General features: G+C 39.1%; 1 protein-coding gene across 1 annotated transcript; it reads left to right on the top strand.

Annotated features, from left to right (window-relative positions):
- Positions 1-8,553: 8,553 nt before the first annotated feature.
- cusr (Copper-only SOD repeat protein) lies at positions 8,554-17,979 on the top strand. The gene is made up of 10 exons (XM_079594146.1): positions 8,554-8,780; positions 9,957-12,024; positions 12,584-12,683; positions 13,768-13,845; positions 13,947-14,045; positions 14,143-14,275; positions 14,362-14,473; positions 15,110-15,234; positions 16,725-16,808; positions 16,893-17,979. The coding sequence occupies exons 1-10, from the start codon at positions 8,741-8,743 to the stop codon at positions 16,970-16,972; spliced, it is 2,919 nt and encodes a 972-aa protein (XP_079450272.1). The 5' UTR covers positions 8,554-8,740; the 3' UTR covers positions 16,973-17,979.
- The last annotated feature ends 448 nt before the right edge of the window (positions 17,980-18,427 follow it).

The following is an 18,427-nucleotide window of genomic DNA, read 5'->3' on the forward strand; positions in this document are numbered from 1 at the left end:
ATAATTTTCAAATTGTCAATAATGACCTTTGAAATCTTTTTATCTACAATCACTTGCTGTGTTCTACCTCGTTTAGAGATAGGCCTACATAAGATGCAAAACCAGAAGCATTCCCAATTATGTAATCTATTTAAAACAAAACCAATTATTATATTGTAAAAGCCTTTTTTTTATCAAACATGCACAGTCTGAAACAACATCAACAAAATGGATGATTGAATAAAATGAGTAAATTAGCAAATCAGTTGTAAATCAAATTAGTAAATCCGCCATTTCTATAAATGAAAAACAGATATTAGTGACAGATTGGCATATTGACAGCTTGTCTATTCTAATGACGATGTTGTAGAATCATAATTTAAGGATCCTGAGGCTTAAATATTTATTGGAATGAACAACTTCGCCTATACCAGAGAAGACCATTAAGGTATAATGGCATCATGTGACACCAGGTTAAATTTGAGCTGGACCTACGTAATGTTCAAGAGAATAAGGAACCTACGGTTTCTTGTTCATGACATGTAGTCAATAATTCCTTATCTTAAGTCAAATAAGCAAGCTGACATTCAGTAGCCTACAATACTATATATTTGATTTAGAATGCATACAAATAATTAACGTATTTTAATTTGTCAGGAGATTTAAATCGTCGTTTTTGTATAGTGCGCATGTGCGAACATGCTCTATAGATACGCAATTCATGATTTAGCCTAATCTGGAAAAAAAGCAAAATGAGAAATCTTTAGATGCCATGTCTGTATTTATAGCCTAGCAAAACATCCCAGCAAACACAGAACGCACAACGCACCCAACCTTCTAACAACGTTTTAACAACATGGCCAAAAGGTTGCTACAACTACGTTGTGTGGTGAAGGTTGTTACAGCGTTGTCACAATGTTGACATTGTTCAGGGTCATTGCTTAAGGTTGTGCCGAGGTTGTCTGGACAACCACTGGACTACATATGTACTCGTCGTCACTGCCTTGAAGAGCGAAAATCAGCCTTCTAAATTTCAACCAACCGCTGGCCTGGGCAACGTCTCATTCAACATCAAGCAAAGGTGTGAGAATTGCGTTTAATTTACCTCAGCTAAATAATACGTAATTATACAAACACAACCTGAAACTTCCTTATGTGACATTTATTGGAACATCTTCTGGTCAGGTATGACAAATAGGCCTATTTAACTTTATGCCAAAAGTTATACGCCATAATGAAGCCAAAATTACTTTAATAGCAGACTAATTGATTTCAGCACTCCTTGAACAGGCGGCGACTTGAGCACATACTTGTTAATGTTTTTTTCCTTTTTTTGGTAACGCACAGAGAAAAAAAATCTTTGTAACTGCTCGCACACCTGTTTATTTTTCCTTGATTTGTCGTCTCATTCGTTTCTTTGCTAGATTTTCTCATGTCTGCTCATGCTAGTTAACGTTAGTCACTCCCTGTATAAGGTTTTCTCTCTCTCTCACAAATGTATGACTTTTGGAAGTGCAATTTGATTACCATATGCAGTTTTAATGTCATTTTTACTCTTCAAAGTGAACATTTGCAGGTGTTGATTATAATCATAGCCCGTCCACGGAGAGCCTGGCCACTCCTATTGTACTGAATTTTGGTTGTAGTTCCACCAGAGTTCCACTGGGGGCGATCGCCCGAGTGCAAAATGAATGGGAGTCTATGGAGCTAGACGGCTAAATTTGTCTCTTTCACCCGATTGCTGTTGAGAAATCTCAGATTTGATTGTAGGTTTTGCAAGTTCAACATGGGTTATAGGTTGAAAGTTGAATGAACGAGTACTTATGTTCTTTCGATTTCTTACAGGTTGAGTTGTTGTTGCCCATAACCCGCTAGCATTCTGCTAATGAACGCTGATTGGTCAGTGAAGGACTGATTACGATCAGAGATACCGCTTGATGGCATCGTGGCATCCGAAGCGGGACCAGAATGTCTTCAAGCAAAAACTCTTCTAGCACGTGTATTTACCTGTGTCGGCTGTGTTGTTGATGCCTCGAGAGAAAAGAAAGTGCAGAGCGCGAAAGCACCAAAGTGACCGAAGGATTGCCGTAAATCAGTATCTCTGGTCGTACAATGTGAACGACGTCATTGACATTTTAAAAGTGACTCTAAAAAAATCTAACACCTCGCAATGTGGAATTTCTTTGCATCTCCTTTCGTATACAATATTCAAATTACCGGACAAAAAATGATATCCTAAGAAAAGTGGATTTTGAGGGGTATAGCTCCATAGACCTCCATTCATTCTGCACTCGTCCTGTGAGCGCCCTCATGTGGAACCAGAGTGGAACTGCAACCAGTTCAGAAGCCGGAAGTTTACTGAGAGTGTCAGTTCTCCCCTTATTAGACATTCTCTGGTTGTTACAATGTTGCGAGCACGTAGACAGCGACGTTGCCATAGTAGAAATGGAACGTGCCACAGACGTTGCCTCAACGTAAATGTGTTTACTGGGATCTAGCATTAATTCGATCTCAAACAGAATAAAATAAGTTATTACTCCACCACCTGCGTGACATCATTAACCAACGTGGTTGAACGACCAATTTGCGACAATATGGTTTCGGGAAACAGTCGTGACTCTAGTCGATTTCTTCAACGAAGCATCGTAGTACGGTAGTTAATCAGCTAGTTATGTCGTTGTTCGGAAAATGCACCCCAGATATGAAACTCATTCTTGAAATGACAAATAAGCCCGAAATGAAACGCATGGACGGCATGTTTAACTATGAACAGAACTGATCTAATGGCTGCTCTCATTCTAATAATGAAGTAAAAGTGGAGATATGATCACTAGGGAACAAAAGATTAGAAGCAGCTTCTTTATTTGTGGACTGCTTGTTTAGTCACTATATCTCTTGTATACACCAGCTATAATTTTCTGATATTATTATACTAACCTGGGGTGTTTCCCAAAAGAATCGTTACCCAACTATGGTCGCAAGTTCCGTCGTTATCGGCATACGAGTCGGTGTTTCCCGAAACCATCGTTCCGACGAACATTCGCAAACACCATCGGAAAGTTGTGTGGTTGGAACGGCAGAACGACAAACCTGTGGTTTGAAGCATAGTTTCTTGTTCATGACATGTGGAGTCAATAATTCCTTATCTTAAGTCAAATAAGCAAGCTGACATTCAGTAGCCTACAATACTATATATTTGATTTAGAATGCATACAAATAATTTACGTATTTTAATTTGTCAGGAGATTTAAATCGTCGTTTTTGAATAGTGCGCATGTGCGAACATGCTCTATAGATACGCAATTCATGATTTAGCCTAATCTGGAAAAAAAGCAAAATGAGAAATCTTTAGATGCCATGTCTGTATTTATAGCCTAGCAAAACATCCCAGCAAACACAGAACGCACAACGCACCCAACCTTCTAACAACGTTTTAACAACATGGCCAAAAGGTTGCTACAACTACGTTGTGTGGTGAAGGTTGTTACAGCGTTGTCACAATGTTGACATTGTTCAGGGTCATTGCTTAAGGTTGTGCCGAGGTTGTCTGGACAACCACTGGACTACATATGTACTCGTCGTCACTGCCTTGAAGAGCGAAAATCAGCCTTCTAAATTTCAACCAACCGCTGGCCTGGGCAACGTCTCATTCAACATCAAGCAAAGGTGTGAGAATTGCGTTTAATTTACCTCAGCTAAATAATACGTAATTATACAAACACAACCTGAAACTTCCTTATGTGACATTTATTTGAACATCTTCTGGTCAGGTATGACAAATAGGCCTATTTAACTTTATGCCAAAAGTTATACGCCATAATGAAGCCAAAATTACTTTAATAGCAGACTAATTGATTTCAGCACTCCTTGAACAGGCAGCGACTTGAGCACATACTTGTTAATGTTTTTTTCCTTTTTTTGGTAACGCACAGAGAAAAAAAACTTTGTAACTGCTCGCACACCTGTTTATTTTTCCTTGATTTGTCGTCTCATTCGTTTCTTTGCTAGATTTTCTCATGTCTGCTCATGCTAGTTAACGTTAGTCACTCCCTGTATAAGGTTTTCTCTCTCTCTCTCACAAATGTATGACTTTTGGAAGTGCAATTTGATTACCATATGCAGTTTTAATGTCATTTTTACTCTTCAAAGTGAACATTTGCAGGTGTTGATTATAATCATAGCCCGTCTACGGAGAGCCTGGCCACTCCTATTGTACTGAATTTTGGTTGTAGTTCCACCAGAGTTCCACAGGGGGCGATCGCCCGAGTGCAAAATGAATGGGAGTCTATGGAGCTAGACGGCTAAATGTGTCTCTTTCACCCGATTGCTGTTGAGAAATCTCAGATTTGATTGTAGGTTTGGCAAGTTCAACATGGGTTATAGGTCGAAAGTTGAATGAACGAGTACTTATGTCCTTTCGATTTCTTACAGGTTGAGTTGTTGTTGCCCATAACCCGCTAGCATTCTGCTAATGAACGCTGATTGGTCAGTGAAGGACTGGTTACGACCAGAGATACCGCTTGATGGCATCGTGGCATCCGAAGCGGGACCAGAATGTCTTCAAGCAAAAACTCTTCTAGCACGTGTATTTACCTGTGTCGGCTGTGTTGTTGATGCCTCGAGAGAAAAGAAAGTGCAGAGCACGAAAGCACCAAAGTGACCGAAGGATTGCCGTAAATCAGTATCTCTGGTCGTACAATGTGTACGACGTCATTGACATTTTAAAAGTGACTCTAAAAAATCTAACACCTCGCAATGTGGAATTTCTTTGCATCTCCTTTCGTATACAACATTCAAATTACCGGACAAAAAATGATATCCTAAGAAAAGTGGATTTTGAGGGGTATAGCTCCATAGACCTCCATTCATTCTGCACTCGTCCTGTGAGCGCCCTCATATGGAACCAGAGTGGAACTGCAACCAGTTCAGAAGCCGGAAGTTTACTGAGAGTGTCAGTTCTCCCCTTATTAGACATTCTCTGGTTGTTACAATGTTGCAAGCACGTAGACAGCGATGTTGCCATAGTAGAAATGGAACGTGCCACAGACGTTGCCTCAACGTAAATGTGTTTACTGGGATCTAGCATTAATTCGATCTCAAACAGAATAAAATAAGTTATTACTCCACCACCTGCGTGACATCATTAACCAACGTGGTTGAACGACCAATTTGCGACAATATGGTTTCGGGAAACAGTCGTGACTCTAGTCGATTTCTTCAACGAAGCATCGTACGGTAGTTAATCAGCTAGTTATGTCGTTGTTCGGAAAATGCACCCCAGATATGAAACTCATTCTTGAAATGACAAATAAGCCCGAAATGAAACGCATGGACGGCATGTTTAACTATGAACAGAACTGATCTAATGGCTGCTCTCATTCTAATAATGAAGTGAAAGTGGAGATATGATCACTAGGGAACAAAAGATTAGAAGCAGCTTCTTTATTTGTGGACTGCTTGTTTAGTCACTATATCTCTTGTATACACCAGCTATAATTTTCTGATATTATTATACTAACCTGGGGTGTTTCCCAAAAGAATCGTTACCCAACTATGGTCGCAAGTTCCGTCGTTATCGGCATACGAGTCGGTGTTTCCCGAAACCATCGTTCCGACGAACATTCGCAAACACCATCGGAAAGTTGTGTGGTTGGAACGACAGAACGACAAACCTGTGGTTTGAAGCATAGTTTCTTGTTCATGACATGTGGAGTCAATAATTCCTTATCTTAAGTCAAATAAGCAAGCTGACATTCAGTAGCCTACAATACTATATATTTGATTTAGAATGCATACAAATAATTTACGTATTTTAATTTGTCAGGAGATTTAAATCGTCGTTTTTGAATAGTGCGCATGTGCGAACATGCTCTATAGATACGCAATTCATGATTTAGCCTAATCTGGAAAAAAAGCAAAATGAGAAATCTTTAGATGCCATGTCTGTATTTATAGCCTAGCAAAACATCCCAGCAAACACAGAACGCACAACGCACCCAACCTTCTAACAACGTTTTAACAACATGGCCAAAAGCTTGCTACAACTACGTTGTGTGGTGAAGGTTGTTACAGCGTTGTCACAATGTTGACATTGTTCAGGGTCATTGCTTAAGGTCGTGCCGAGGTTGTCTGGACAACCACTGGACTACATATGTACTCGTCGTCACTGCCTTGAAGAGCGAAAATCAGCCTTCTAAATTTCAACCAACCGCTGGCCTGGGCAACGTCTCATTCAACATCAAGCAAAGGTGTGAGAATTGCGTTTAATTTACCTCAGCTAAATAATACGTAATTATACAAACACAACCTGAAACTTCCTTATGTGACATTTATTGGAACATCTTCTGGTCAGGTATGACAAATAGGCCTATTTAACTTTATGCCAAAAGTTATACGCCATAATGAAGCCAAAATTACTTTAATAGCAGACTAATTGATTTCAGCACTCCTTGAACAGGCAGCGACTTGAGCACATACTTGTTAATGTTTTTTTCCTTTTTTTGGTAACGCACAGAGAAAAAAAACTTTGTAACTGCTCGCACACCTGTTTATTTTTCCTTGATTTGTCGTCTCATTCGTTTCTTTGCTAGATTTTCTCATGTCTGCTCATGCTAGTTAACGTTAGTCACTCCCTGTATAAGGTTTTCTCTCTCTCTCTCACAAATGTATGACTTTTGGAAGTGCAATTTGATTACCATATGCAGTTTTATTGTCATTTTTACTCTTCGAAGTGAACATTTGCAGGTGTTGATTATAATCATAGCCCGTCTACGGAGAGCCTGGCCACTCCTATTGTACTGAATTTTCGTTGTAGTTCCACCAGAGTTCCACTGGGGGCGATCGCCCGAGTGCAAAATGAATGGGAGTCTATGGAGCTAGACGGCTAAATTTGTCTCTTTCACCCGATTGCTGTTGAGAAATCTCAGATTTGATTGTAGGTTTTGCAAGTTCAACATGGGTTATAGGTCGAAAGTTGAATGAACGAGTACTTATGTCCTTTCGATTTCTTACAGGTTGAGTTGTTGTTGCCCATAACCCGCTAGCATTCTGCTAATGAACGCTGATTGGTCAGTGAAGGACTGATTACGATCAGAGATACCGCTTGATGGCATCGTGGCATCCGAAGCGGGACCAGAATGTCTTCAAGCAAAAACTCTTCTAGCACGTGTATTTACCTGTGTCGGCCGTGTTGTTGAGATGCCTCGAGAGAAAAGAAAGTGCAGAGCACGAAAGCACCACAGTGACCGAAGGATTGCCGTAAATCAGTATCTCTGGTCGTACAATGTGAACGACGTCATTGACATTTTAAAAGTGACTCTAAAAAATCTAACACCTCGCAATGTGGAATTTCTTTGCATCTCCTTTCGTATACAATATTCAAATTACCGGACAAAAAATTATATCCTAAGAAAAGTGGATTTTGAGGGGTATAGCTCCATAGACCTCCATTCATTCTGCACTCGTCCTGTGAGCGCCCTCATGTGGAACCAGAGTGGAACTGCAACCAGTTCAGAAGCCGGAAGTTTACCGAGAGTGTCAGTTCTCCCCTTAGACATTCTCTGGTTGTTACAAAGTTGCGAGCACGTAGACAGCGACGTTGCCATAGTAGAAATGTGTTTACTGGGATCTAGCATTAATTCGATCTCAAACAGAATAAAATAAGTTATTACTCCACCACCTGCGTGACATCATTAACCAACGTGGTTGAACGACCAATTTGCGACAATATGGTTTCGGGAAACAGTCGTGACTCTAGTCGATTTCTTCAACGAAGCATCGTAGTACGGTAGTTAATCAGCTAGTTATGTCGTTGTTCGGAAAATGCACCCCAGATATGAAACTCATTCTTGAAATGACAAATAAGCCCGAAATGAAACGCATGGACGGCATGTTTAACTATGAACAGAACTGATCTAATGGAAGAATGGCTGCTCTCATTCTAATAATGAAGTGAAAGTGGAGATTAGAAGCAGCTTCTTTATTTGTGGACTGCTTGTTTAGTCACTATATCTCTTGTATACACCAGCTATAATTAGCCATAATAATGTGAATCTTTCCATAGCAAAACCATTGAGTCTATGAGTAAAACTCTTCTTCTCTACGTCACATCTCCTCATTGAGGCCTCAACAGTCATTATCTAAAATAGCACCAGTTGAAGAACCTCAAGAGCATATTGGAGCAGCTCATGCCAAAAATAAATCCTACGGCTCCTATATTTATCAGGATAGTATGTTGTATTGGCCACATTGGGGAGAAATTAAACAGCAAGAAACAGAAAAGTAGAAAAAATACCAATGATCCTAGGTTTTAATTGCTATATTTGCTACTTATCTATGCCTAAAACCAAAATGTTGAGATTTATTTTCCTGTAGTGTGTTCATCACTTCCATAAACCTTAATTCCAGGGGAAACCTGCCCTATTTCCATGGTTTAAAGTAATGCTTTGTATATGTTGTGTCAGCTGTTATGCGTCTATGTCAAGATAAGCGTGAACGCAGGATGTTGAGAAGCCACTCCCTCTGCTGCCCTCCCTGGAGAACTATTAAGAGACACGCCACAGTCTCATTCAATCCAGCTACACACTGAGACAATGAGGAATTCAGACATACACACACACACATGCACACATCAATATAGACTATAGTACAGAAGGTTATAGACACACACAGAGGGGCTTCCCTTGTGAAACCACTCACACAGCTGCCTATAACACTGCCTACCTCTTGCTTGCAAACTCACACATAAACAACAGCTGGTAACATGTTGCTGCCAAGAGCTTTGACCCTGTTCATCCTGTGGGGTAATGCCAACTCTTTTTTTTCTTTACTCAAAAATATAGGGATTTGCACAGCCAACACTGCATGTTCAAAGTGTGGTCTCTCAACTTTGAGTTTCTGGAAAATTGTTGCAAAGTCAAGGGTAAAGTTAATGATTTTCATCACATTGTTTCACTGTAAGATATTATACATTCTTAGTTAGCGTATTAGCATGTGACAGTCTGTAATTGTTTAACAATTGTTAAATTATTCAGTGACCTTGTGATACCTGGTGATATCTAGTGTTTGTATGTGATGCCTAGTGTTTCATAAGGTATAATGTAATGCTAAACCCATAACAGGCACTATAAACAAATTTCAAGGTTGATGCAATGTGAGAGAATGTACATGCTAAGTTTTTACTGCATTTAAAAATATTGTTAATTTCTAAGCCCTCTTTTTTAAGTTAACTTGGTTAAACTGTATCATTGTTTTTTTATTTATTTAACCTTTGCACCTATTGCAAAGGGGAAAGGGGTGAAAAAGTAAAATCATGCTTTAATGTCTTTGACATTTTTTATGAATGGGAGTTTTGCATAGCTAAAAACTTAGATGCTTTTTGAATGGATCACTGTAGTTCAGTATGACTCAGCTCGACTGAGACATTATTTATTTATGTGTTAAACCGCACAATTCCCAGAATTCAACTGGACACTACCGAAGTTCTTCTTAGAGAATCTCTTAGAAATGTGACACCTGAACCCACCTGTCACCTGAGCACATCCTAAGCTAATAATGATTTCCTTTAATCAGAGTTATTAGTGTCTAACAAAAGTATAACACAGAGGTCTTCAACCCTGCTCCTGGGGACCCACTGTCCTACAAAGTTTATTTCCAACCTGCTTTAACACAACTGCCTGTGATTTCCAAGCAATCCTGAAGGGCTTGATTAGCTGGTTCAGGTGTGTTTGATTAGGGTTGGAGTTAAACTCTGCAGGACATCGGGTCCGCAGGAGCAGGGTTGAAAACCTCTGGTATAACAGATGAGTAACATGTCTAATCTTACACTGGAGTCTGACTGATCTGTTTGATATATCTGCATGTGACCTGCTACAATTAAACGCTTGAAGTCTTACATGGTTTGTAGACTTCCTGAAAAGAATGAATGTGCTTAATTTGAACTCCTATGATATTTAGATTATTCCATTGACTCTGTTTAGGTTGTGCCTCTTGTGTGCGGTATCGGGCTGAATTCAACATGGTGGGGATCACTGGTTGGGTCATCTTTGACTCCACAGAGCTGAAGTCCACTGTTGATCTCACAGGAACCGGAACATGTCAATCATTCAATATCTCCCTCACTACGTTCCCTGTAATGTACGGCCATTTTGCTTCACCCTGTCAAAAGTCATACATAGGAGACAGTGTTTTCACCTTTACTGTAGGTACGCCCCAGGCTGTGGTGAATGTGCCCACTCTATTTGAACAGCACCATAGTCTGGAAGCCCTCTCAGTGCTGGTGGAGACATGTAACGGCATAAGGATTTGTGCCGGACTCATGTCGGAGTCCCAGGTCAGAACGTGGCAGGCACGGTTTTTCAGTCCCGTGGGTGGGAACATCTTCATCCGGCAAGTGACAGGAGAAACAGGGGCGAGGGTTCTCTCAGATCTAAGAAATATCAATCAAACCAGGACTTTTACAAATGTCACAATTTTAGTGTCACAAAGCTCTGCCACTAGCTGCACTACATTTCTTGGTAGTCTGGATCCTAAGAGTCTTACAAGACTAGGCCTTTTGAGTGTGGGATCACCTCTAGAACCTGTGAAGTCTCGGTTGGAAATCTCCGCTCTCAGTTCTGGTGTCCACTTCGCTGTTCTCGACTTGACCTCAAGCTACGCGTGTGCAGAGATCCGAAGCATTGAACTGAAGGTTGTCAGTGCTGTCCTGAACATGCAAGGGATTAAAGGCTACTTCACCTTCCATCAAGCATCTCCGTTCGATCTCACCACCATCACTGTTAACCTGACAAACCTGGACAGAAGAGTTGGGCCGTACCACGTTCATCAATTTCCCCTACCCCAGATGAGATCTCCCTCGGATAGCAGCTGTAGCAACAACAATGTTGGGGGTCACTGGAACCCCTTCAATGTGAATGTACAGGCACCAGCGTATCCGCCACCAAGAGGGTCCACGCATGATCGCTTTGAGGTAGGAGATCTGAGTGCCAGGCATGGTTCTCTGGAGAATGCAAACAACTTTCAGGCCAATTTAACGGACTGGAACCTACCTCTGTTTGGGCGGAATAGCATTGTGGGTCGATCTGTCGTGATACACTTGCCCAATACGACCAGATTTGCCTGTGCAAGTATAGGCTACCCCGGCGAAGTGACTGTCGCCAAGGCGGCCTTTCGTGGACTGGTTGTGGGGACGGTCCTGTTCACCCAGCTCAGTGGTGAGCCATATTCTGATGTCTCTGTGTTTATGGACCTATCTTACGGACAACTCTCTGCACCTTCTACACTGAATCACAACTGGCACGTCCACAACTATCCCATTAGCACAGAGACAGACAGTGACACGGCATGTTGTCTGTCCACTGGAGGACACTGGAACCCATTCTACGTAGACACCACGGTGAGTGCATACACTGTTAACTGTGGTCCCAACAGCCCTTTTGCCTGTGAAGTTGGGGATATCGCTGGCAAGCAAAAAACTCTGGACCTACAGTCTGAGATGGGGACGGTGGCTACCAAGAACTTTTTTACTGACACAACCTCTTGGCTGTCTGGAATGATTGGTCGTTCCTTGGTAATACATGGTCCAAACCAAACAGCTCCACGGATCGCTTGCGCAAACCTCACCTTGTTCCGCTTTCCCTCTGCTCGCTCAAGTTCTTGGTCCGGACCTGAATCTTCTGAAGGTCAAGTCCGATTCTCCCAAGTCTCTCCTCAAGGGCCAACAATCCTAAACATCTCCTTCACCGGGCTTAACGCCAGAGCCGTTGGCTACCACGTCCATATTCTTCCAATCAAGAGCCCACAGGAACCCTGCTCCGACAGTAACATCATGGGGCACTTCAACCCGTTTTCTGTGAACGCAACCTCATCTCCAACTTCAGGGATTGGCACAGTCGACCAGTATGAGATTGGAGACATCAGTGGGAAGTTCGGACACCTGATGGGTCAGAACAGCTTACAGAACCAGTACATGGATGGTAATATGCCACTTTCAGGACCAAACAGCATCATTGGCCGGTCCCTGGTCATACATCATAACAACGGCTCAAGGTTAGATCTTTTATGTATCATACATCCTCAAAACAGTCATCTGGCATTTGGCCTTTCACAACATTTTGAACTTTAAAATAAATATAAGGGATACGTTTGCTTCTTCTTAAGCTATTTAGAAGCAGAACCATAAATAGGAAAACAGCTGCAGGTGCAGGTTGTGATACAATTCCCAATTCTGCATTTTGTCTCAGTTCCTCATTAAGTTTATGTCAAAATCTGGCACATTTGCCACATTGAGGCAGCAGTGAGACTGTCAACTTTTAACATGTTTTGTTCCCAACTGGGAAAACGGAGTATTCCGGAAAAAGACCTCATATCAGTTTTCTGTAAAGCTATTTAGAATAATTATGGAGTCAGATATCTGACATACCTAATAGCCATCCTGTCATGAAAAGCATGCATGGCAAGAATCACACAGCTCATTCCTCTACACACATCATTCATAATGTTTATTTATACAAGTAATACACCAGATTTCTTTGACTCACCTAGGAATGTGGGGAAAAAACTGGATAACTTAAGGATAACTTAAAATGGTTTCTTTCCCTATTTACAGAATGAGGTGTACAAATATCACAGCAGAGGATGCCCCAGATGGACATTGGGTGATCGCTGAGGCCAAGTTCAGTGTGGCTGTAACTGGGACAGTGATGATGGTAAAAAACAAAGCAGCTCTAAAATAGGTGTTTTTAAGAATACATCATATAAGTAGATTTTTATAGCTGGTGTTTGCCTGTTCAAAACTCATTGTCATGATGGTAGGGTTTTCTGGTTGGTTGCCAGGATCCAAGGTGTTGCTACAAAATAGTCTATTTTGAATTTCTTCCACTGTTTTCATTGTAACTAAATTAGAGGGAACGGTAAAAAAGCTCTCACCCTAAAGTGGCTTAAAATCTACCGTCACTTTAAATCTGCCACAAAAAGATGACACTGCTAATAATGCTGGATGGAGGAGGAAGGGGTGGTGAGGGGTAACTGGGTGAGGCTGTGGTTGTGCAGGGGTACAGCTCTTGTCCTGCTGGGACGGTATGACGCTCATCTCTACCGCAGGCAGATGGATCTGTCACATGCCGCACAACAGACCTGCAGCTGTCTTGTGGTCTTGGTGTTGCGTACGGAACAACGATTCACATGATTTACAGCAACAACAACAACAATATATATATATATATATATATATATATATATATATATATATATATATATATATATATATATATATATATATATATATATATATTTGATATGTTTAACACATTTTGTAAAGAGCATCTGGTGCACTGAAGCATTTGTCATTATTTTTGTTTTAAATCTTTGCTTCCATCCATTTCACCTGTCAAGTAATTTGTTAGTTCTACTTGATTTTATCAAGTTCTTCATTAGTAATTGAATTCAAAGTGGTCAAACAAGGCAACAATTTCACTTTACTTAACCCTTGAATGGGCAGTAATATAAATATATATTTTTAAACAATACCCCAGAATATTTATTGTTGTTTTCCAGCACATTAGGATGCATAATACAATACTTAATATAATAATACAATTGAATGTTTTTTCCTACAAATATTGCTTATACGATAATCATTACATATATTATTATGTATAATTTTTACAGATATATTTATAATAATTTATAAAAAAATATATATATAAATATTTATATAGCCTATACTTTTTTAAAAATGTGATATTATATTTAATATATTAATGCTAAGTGAGACACTGTACATGTTTTTAGTACCAACAGACCTTTCCAGATGGCAGCTATGATGACGTTAGGTTAGAAGTGGATGTACAGGCATCAAAACCATCAAATGTAAGTTCAATTTGATCCGATTTTTCGTTAGTCATGTTAGCTGTCGTAATAAAATTTTATTCCATGCATTGAATGTGACAACTTCTATTATTGGTTTCTAGTTTGCAGAGGCTTCCTGGTACATTGCGGAAGAGCCGGTGTGGTCAGATGGTTCATGTCCAGGGGAAGACGAAATGTTTAATCCATTCAACATTACAAATGTGAGAGTAGATAAAGGCCTGTTTTCTCATTAAATGCTACATTTCAATTTTTAAATATATCATGCAAAATAATTAAGACAGAATAATTGTCTCTCAGATGAACAACTGTTCTCAGATGAGGACTCTGTCCTGTTTGGCTGGAGATCTGACGGGCAGACATGGACCCATAAGTCTCACCAAGAGACAACTGTACAATGACATTCTGTTGCAGCTGGCCGGAGACTTCACAGGTAGCAAATATGAATAACTTTCACACTTGTGAATAAAATTCTGCATAACGATCAACTTAGAAATTGTCTCAATGTTTTACTCCCAGTTGTCAAGAGGGCACTAGTTCTCAGACTCAATAGCACCACAACTACATGTGCAGATATTCACTCAGAATCTTCTGCCATGCAGATCTTCCCCAAGAAGGCGTCCTTCAGCAGGTACGTTCACAAATACAGAAATGTCCTTCATACAATTAACTTTTTATGTTCAAAATATGAACTAAAATCTAGTTTTTAAGGACTGGATTAGGTAGAAGTACTGTAGATCCTTAAGGTTAAAATTGCATGTTTCACTGTAAGCCTATTTAATAACTACTGTACTTGAATTTGTCATGTCATGGTGGCCCATGATGCATCATGATTTAAATTGGTGTTTATATATCAATAAATTTGCTAAGAATATCAGGAAATTTTACAGAGAAAAACTAAAAAATCAACAAAACTTAGATCATTCGATCTGTTCATTTCTGTGTGTAAAAATGGAAACCACAAAACGTATGTCAACAATCAAAAAATATCATGGATGGGAAATGTTTATTATAGTTAAAAAAGAAACACGCTTATTTCCAGGTGACAATGACTCTTGACATTACAGAATGACTCCTGGCTTTCTTTAATTAACACATGATGTCACCTTTCCATAAAAGTTTTTAGTGCATGTTGTGATGATATTGATATTTTGATCCATTATAGCACGTATAAATAATCAAAAGTCATCCATCAGATTATAAATTAAATAAATGTTTTTCAACAGCAAAACATGTTTTATTATGACACGTTGACTGTTGTGTCCAGGTATGATTTCCGTAAGAGAGTGGCAGATGCGCTAAACCTCCCCGTATCCAGAGTTTCCATCTTACCTGGATCTCCTTCACAGACGTCTGATGGGAAATGCCAGGAGGTCAATTATCTGGTGTCAGGTAAACAAAAGAATAGGACGTTTTTAATTCTGCAAATTTAGTTGTTTTCAGCTTCACGCGACATGCAGCGCTCATAGCGTGAGATGCTGGAGAGAGAAAAAAACTGTGAGATTAAACGATTAAAAATAGCTCAGTGTTTAATGATATGGAAACAATATTGTTATACAATAATAATAATAATCATATATTCAAGCACAAGAGCTGACAGAAAAGAGTCACACTTGTATTAGATCTGTTGAGGGTCTGGGGGTGTCTCTTCATATATTATTGAAGTTATTGCTTTGCTCTGATGAACTGACTTAGTATGGTTTTTCTATCAAAACAATGAACAATCCAGTCCATTCAAAAGACACAAAAAAGGGAAATTGCGCGGTAATCTGATGCGCTGGTGAAACATAGAGACACGGTGAAACAGGAGAGCGGTATATGACAGAGGTCTATACCACAGGACAGACGTGATGGAAACTAAAGTGTTCTGTTTTTTATTTGTATTTTTAGATGGTGTGTTTTATAAGAAACTTTTTGAACTTTAAGAAAATGTGATGTGATTGAGTTGTGGGGGGTTGCTGTGTGGTTGCATACTAAATATAGTAAAAAATAGCGTTGTAGTTCTCTATAGGGCATAGTTGAAAAGATCATCATCATATTTTAAGCTGACTGGTCAAAAACTGCATGACACTACGGGCAAAACATTGTTTTTTCATGCGCTGGTCAATTTTGAGATTTTTTGCTATTTGGCTTTTCATAACATGTTTGAAACTAGTGCAAAGAAAACATCCAAATACATTTTAAGTGTTTATTTGATTGCCCTTTATCTATTTGCATCTGTAAATTTCAGTTGCGATAGGCCTACATGTGTTTTAATAGACTGTTTTCTCAAAATATTTTTTTTCTGATCCACAGTAGAACTTAAATACGCCAAACTTTACAGTTTTATTTCTATCTATATTCTGAAGGTTTTTACTGAGAGGTTTGTTCATATATAATTTGCCTAATTTTATGCTACAATTTATTCCCAGAAACATAGTGCAAATTTATTTTTTCTGGCTGCTGACAGTATTTTCTGATTTATGGAGTGATATAAATAGATATCAAAAATCCCTTTGTTAATCCCGTTGTCAACAAAATAAAACAAGAATTTTGAACCTAGCTTTATCCAATGTCCAGATTAATGTTTTGGGAATTTATGCAAATAAAAGTATTCAATTATTTAAACATACCTTTTTAGAAAACTGGTTATAAAAAAAATAATAATACTTGCAATACTTACTGAAAGCAATCAGCTGGTGAAGTATGATCATATTTATTATTATTATCTATTTATTTTTAATCTATTTACTTGGGGTAGCTTGCCTTGAAATTTGACAAATCCATTTTAAGTAAAAAAATGAACAAACTTTAATAGGTTAAAACTGTGAGGGAAAAAACATTATAAATGACCAAAAGTTAAATGGATAGAAACAATGGTGTTGTAACAACCTGTTTTCCAGGTAAAGTGAGCCAAGACAAGCTGAGCTCAGTTAAGACCAGTGACAAGATGGGTGTGTTCAAAGAATCGAAGACGTGTAAGCCAAGTAAGCCTGAACACTGTGTTTATCAACATTTACATCATGGAAAAGCGTTTTACACTTTTAAACCTGAATATCTTCCTTTTTCAGGTGGAAATGCAGGACTGATGCTGGTCCCCTACAGGATGGTACTGTCCGTCATGGTGGCTGCAGTCTTTCTGCTCGGGTGACTGAGGCACTAGATGGACCCTATAATGATCTCACTGCTTTCGCTTCAATACTTTAATAAACCAGGACAGGTCCGCCCCAACGTTAGGAAGCCGTCAAGTTGTGGTTAGACACCAAATCGACACATCTTTCCAAAAAAAAAAAAACTTTCAGTAGACAAAACACAGACCGCAACATAGTGTCGGCCCAGATCCGGGCCACATCTGGTACATGTGGATTCATGGACACTATGTTGTTGTCTGGGTTTTGTCTACTGATTTTTATTTTTTTATTTTTTTTAACGTTTTATCAGCTGAACAATCGGGATGTTGTTAAACAACAGTACAATCCATTAAACACATACTTCTACAGTATATCTTACAGCCAACTTTTCATTCTTGTCAGTAAACTAAATATAGCGCTACCCTGTGTACTGTAAAGAACATTTCTCATTCCGTCATGTGCATTTTACTCACCCATATTCATTTAAGAAGTTTACATGATCATGTTTCACAAACGTCTTGAACTTGCTGCTCTGCTGTTAATGGTTTTTAAAAGTAAATTCCATTGTAAATTGGTTGTAAATTCACTGTAAATTCCTCAAAAGCATAACTTAATACTGTATTATGCTCCTTTATTCCCATGTAACTCAGATTTCTATGTGTATGTTTTATGATGCAATCCGTTTGAAAACAACACAGTCCTGGTTTTCATGCAACATGACTATAATTTGTTATTTGAGCCTGTGTCTTAGGCCTTCCTAACTCTTTGTTTTGTGCTGTGTGTTGTGTGTTTTGTGTTTTGTGTTGTGTGTGTGTGCGTGTGTGCATGCGTGCGTGCGTACGTATGTGCGTACGTACATGCGTGCGTGTGTGTGTGTTTTATTGTAGATGTCTGGCAGGTGACTTACTAAGAATAGGAGAGGGGGGGGGGGGGTAAAATAAAAAATAAATTAATACTTTTATTCAGCAAATTAATGACTTTTACATTGTTTAAATAAAATGTATTTCAAATAAATGCTATTCTTCAGAACTTTCTATTCATTAAAGAATCCCGGGAAAAAGTATCATGGTTTTCACAAAAATATTAAGCAGCACAATAGTTTCCAACATTGATAATAATAAGTCATATTTCTTGAGCAGCAAATCCGCATAGAATGAAGGATCATGTGACTGAAGACTGGAGTAATGATGAAGAGACTTCTTTCAAAAACACAATATGTATAGGACTTTATCTGTGGAGATTGTTCTTTATCTCGTGCACCGGTCTTATATGGGGTACCACAGGGCTCAATTCTGGGTCCAGTTTTATTTTCACCATACATGCTCCTCCCTTTATGCAATTTTTAGAAAATATAACATCTAATTTCATTGTTGTGCAGATGACGCTCAGTGCTATTTTCCGTTACATTGAAAGGGTGTTATAGTTAACAGTGTATGTTTGACTGCTTGAGGAATGTTAAATATGGATGTTGTTCA

The sequence above is a fragment of the Phoxinus phoxinus genome (genome assembly GCF_949152265.1).
Source record: "Phoxinus phoxinus genome assembly, chromosome: 20".
NCBI lineage: Eukaryota > Metazoa > Chordata > Actinopteri > Cypriniformes > Leuciscidae > Phoxinus > Phoxinus phoxinus.

What these genes read in the sequence shown, in the direction of transcription:
- cusr (XM_079594146.1), top strand. Translation starts at nt 8,741, where the DNA reads ATGTTGCTGCCAAGAGCTTTGACCCTGTTCATCCTGTGGG. An exon ending in TAACTGGGACAGTGATGATG is followed by an intron (nt 12,684 to 13,767) that starts GTAAAAAACAAA and finishes ACATGTTTTTAG; the next exon opens with TACCAACAGACCTTTCCAGA. An exon ending in AAGAAGGCGTCCTTCAGCAG is followed by an intron (nt 14,474 to 15,109) that starts GTACGTTCACAA and finishes TGTTGTGTCCAG; the next exon opens with GTATGATTTCCGTAAGAGAG.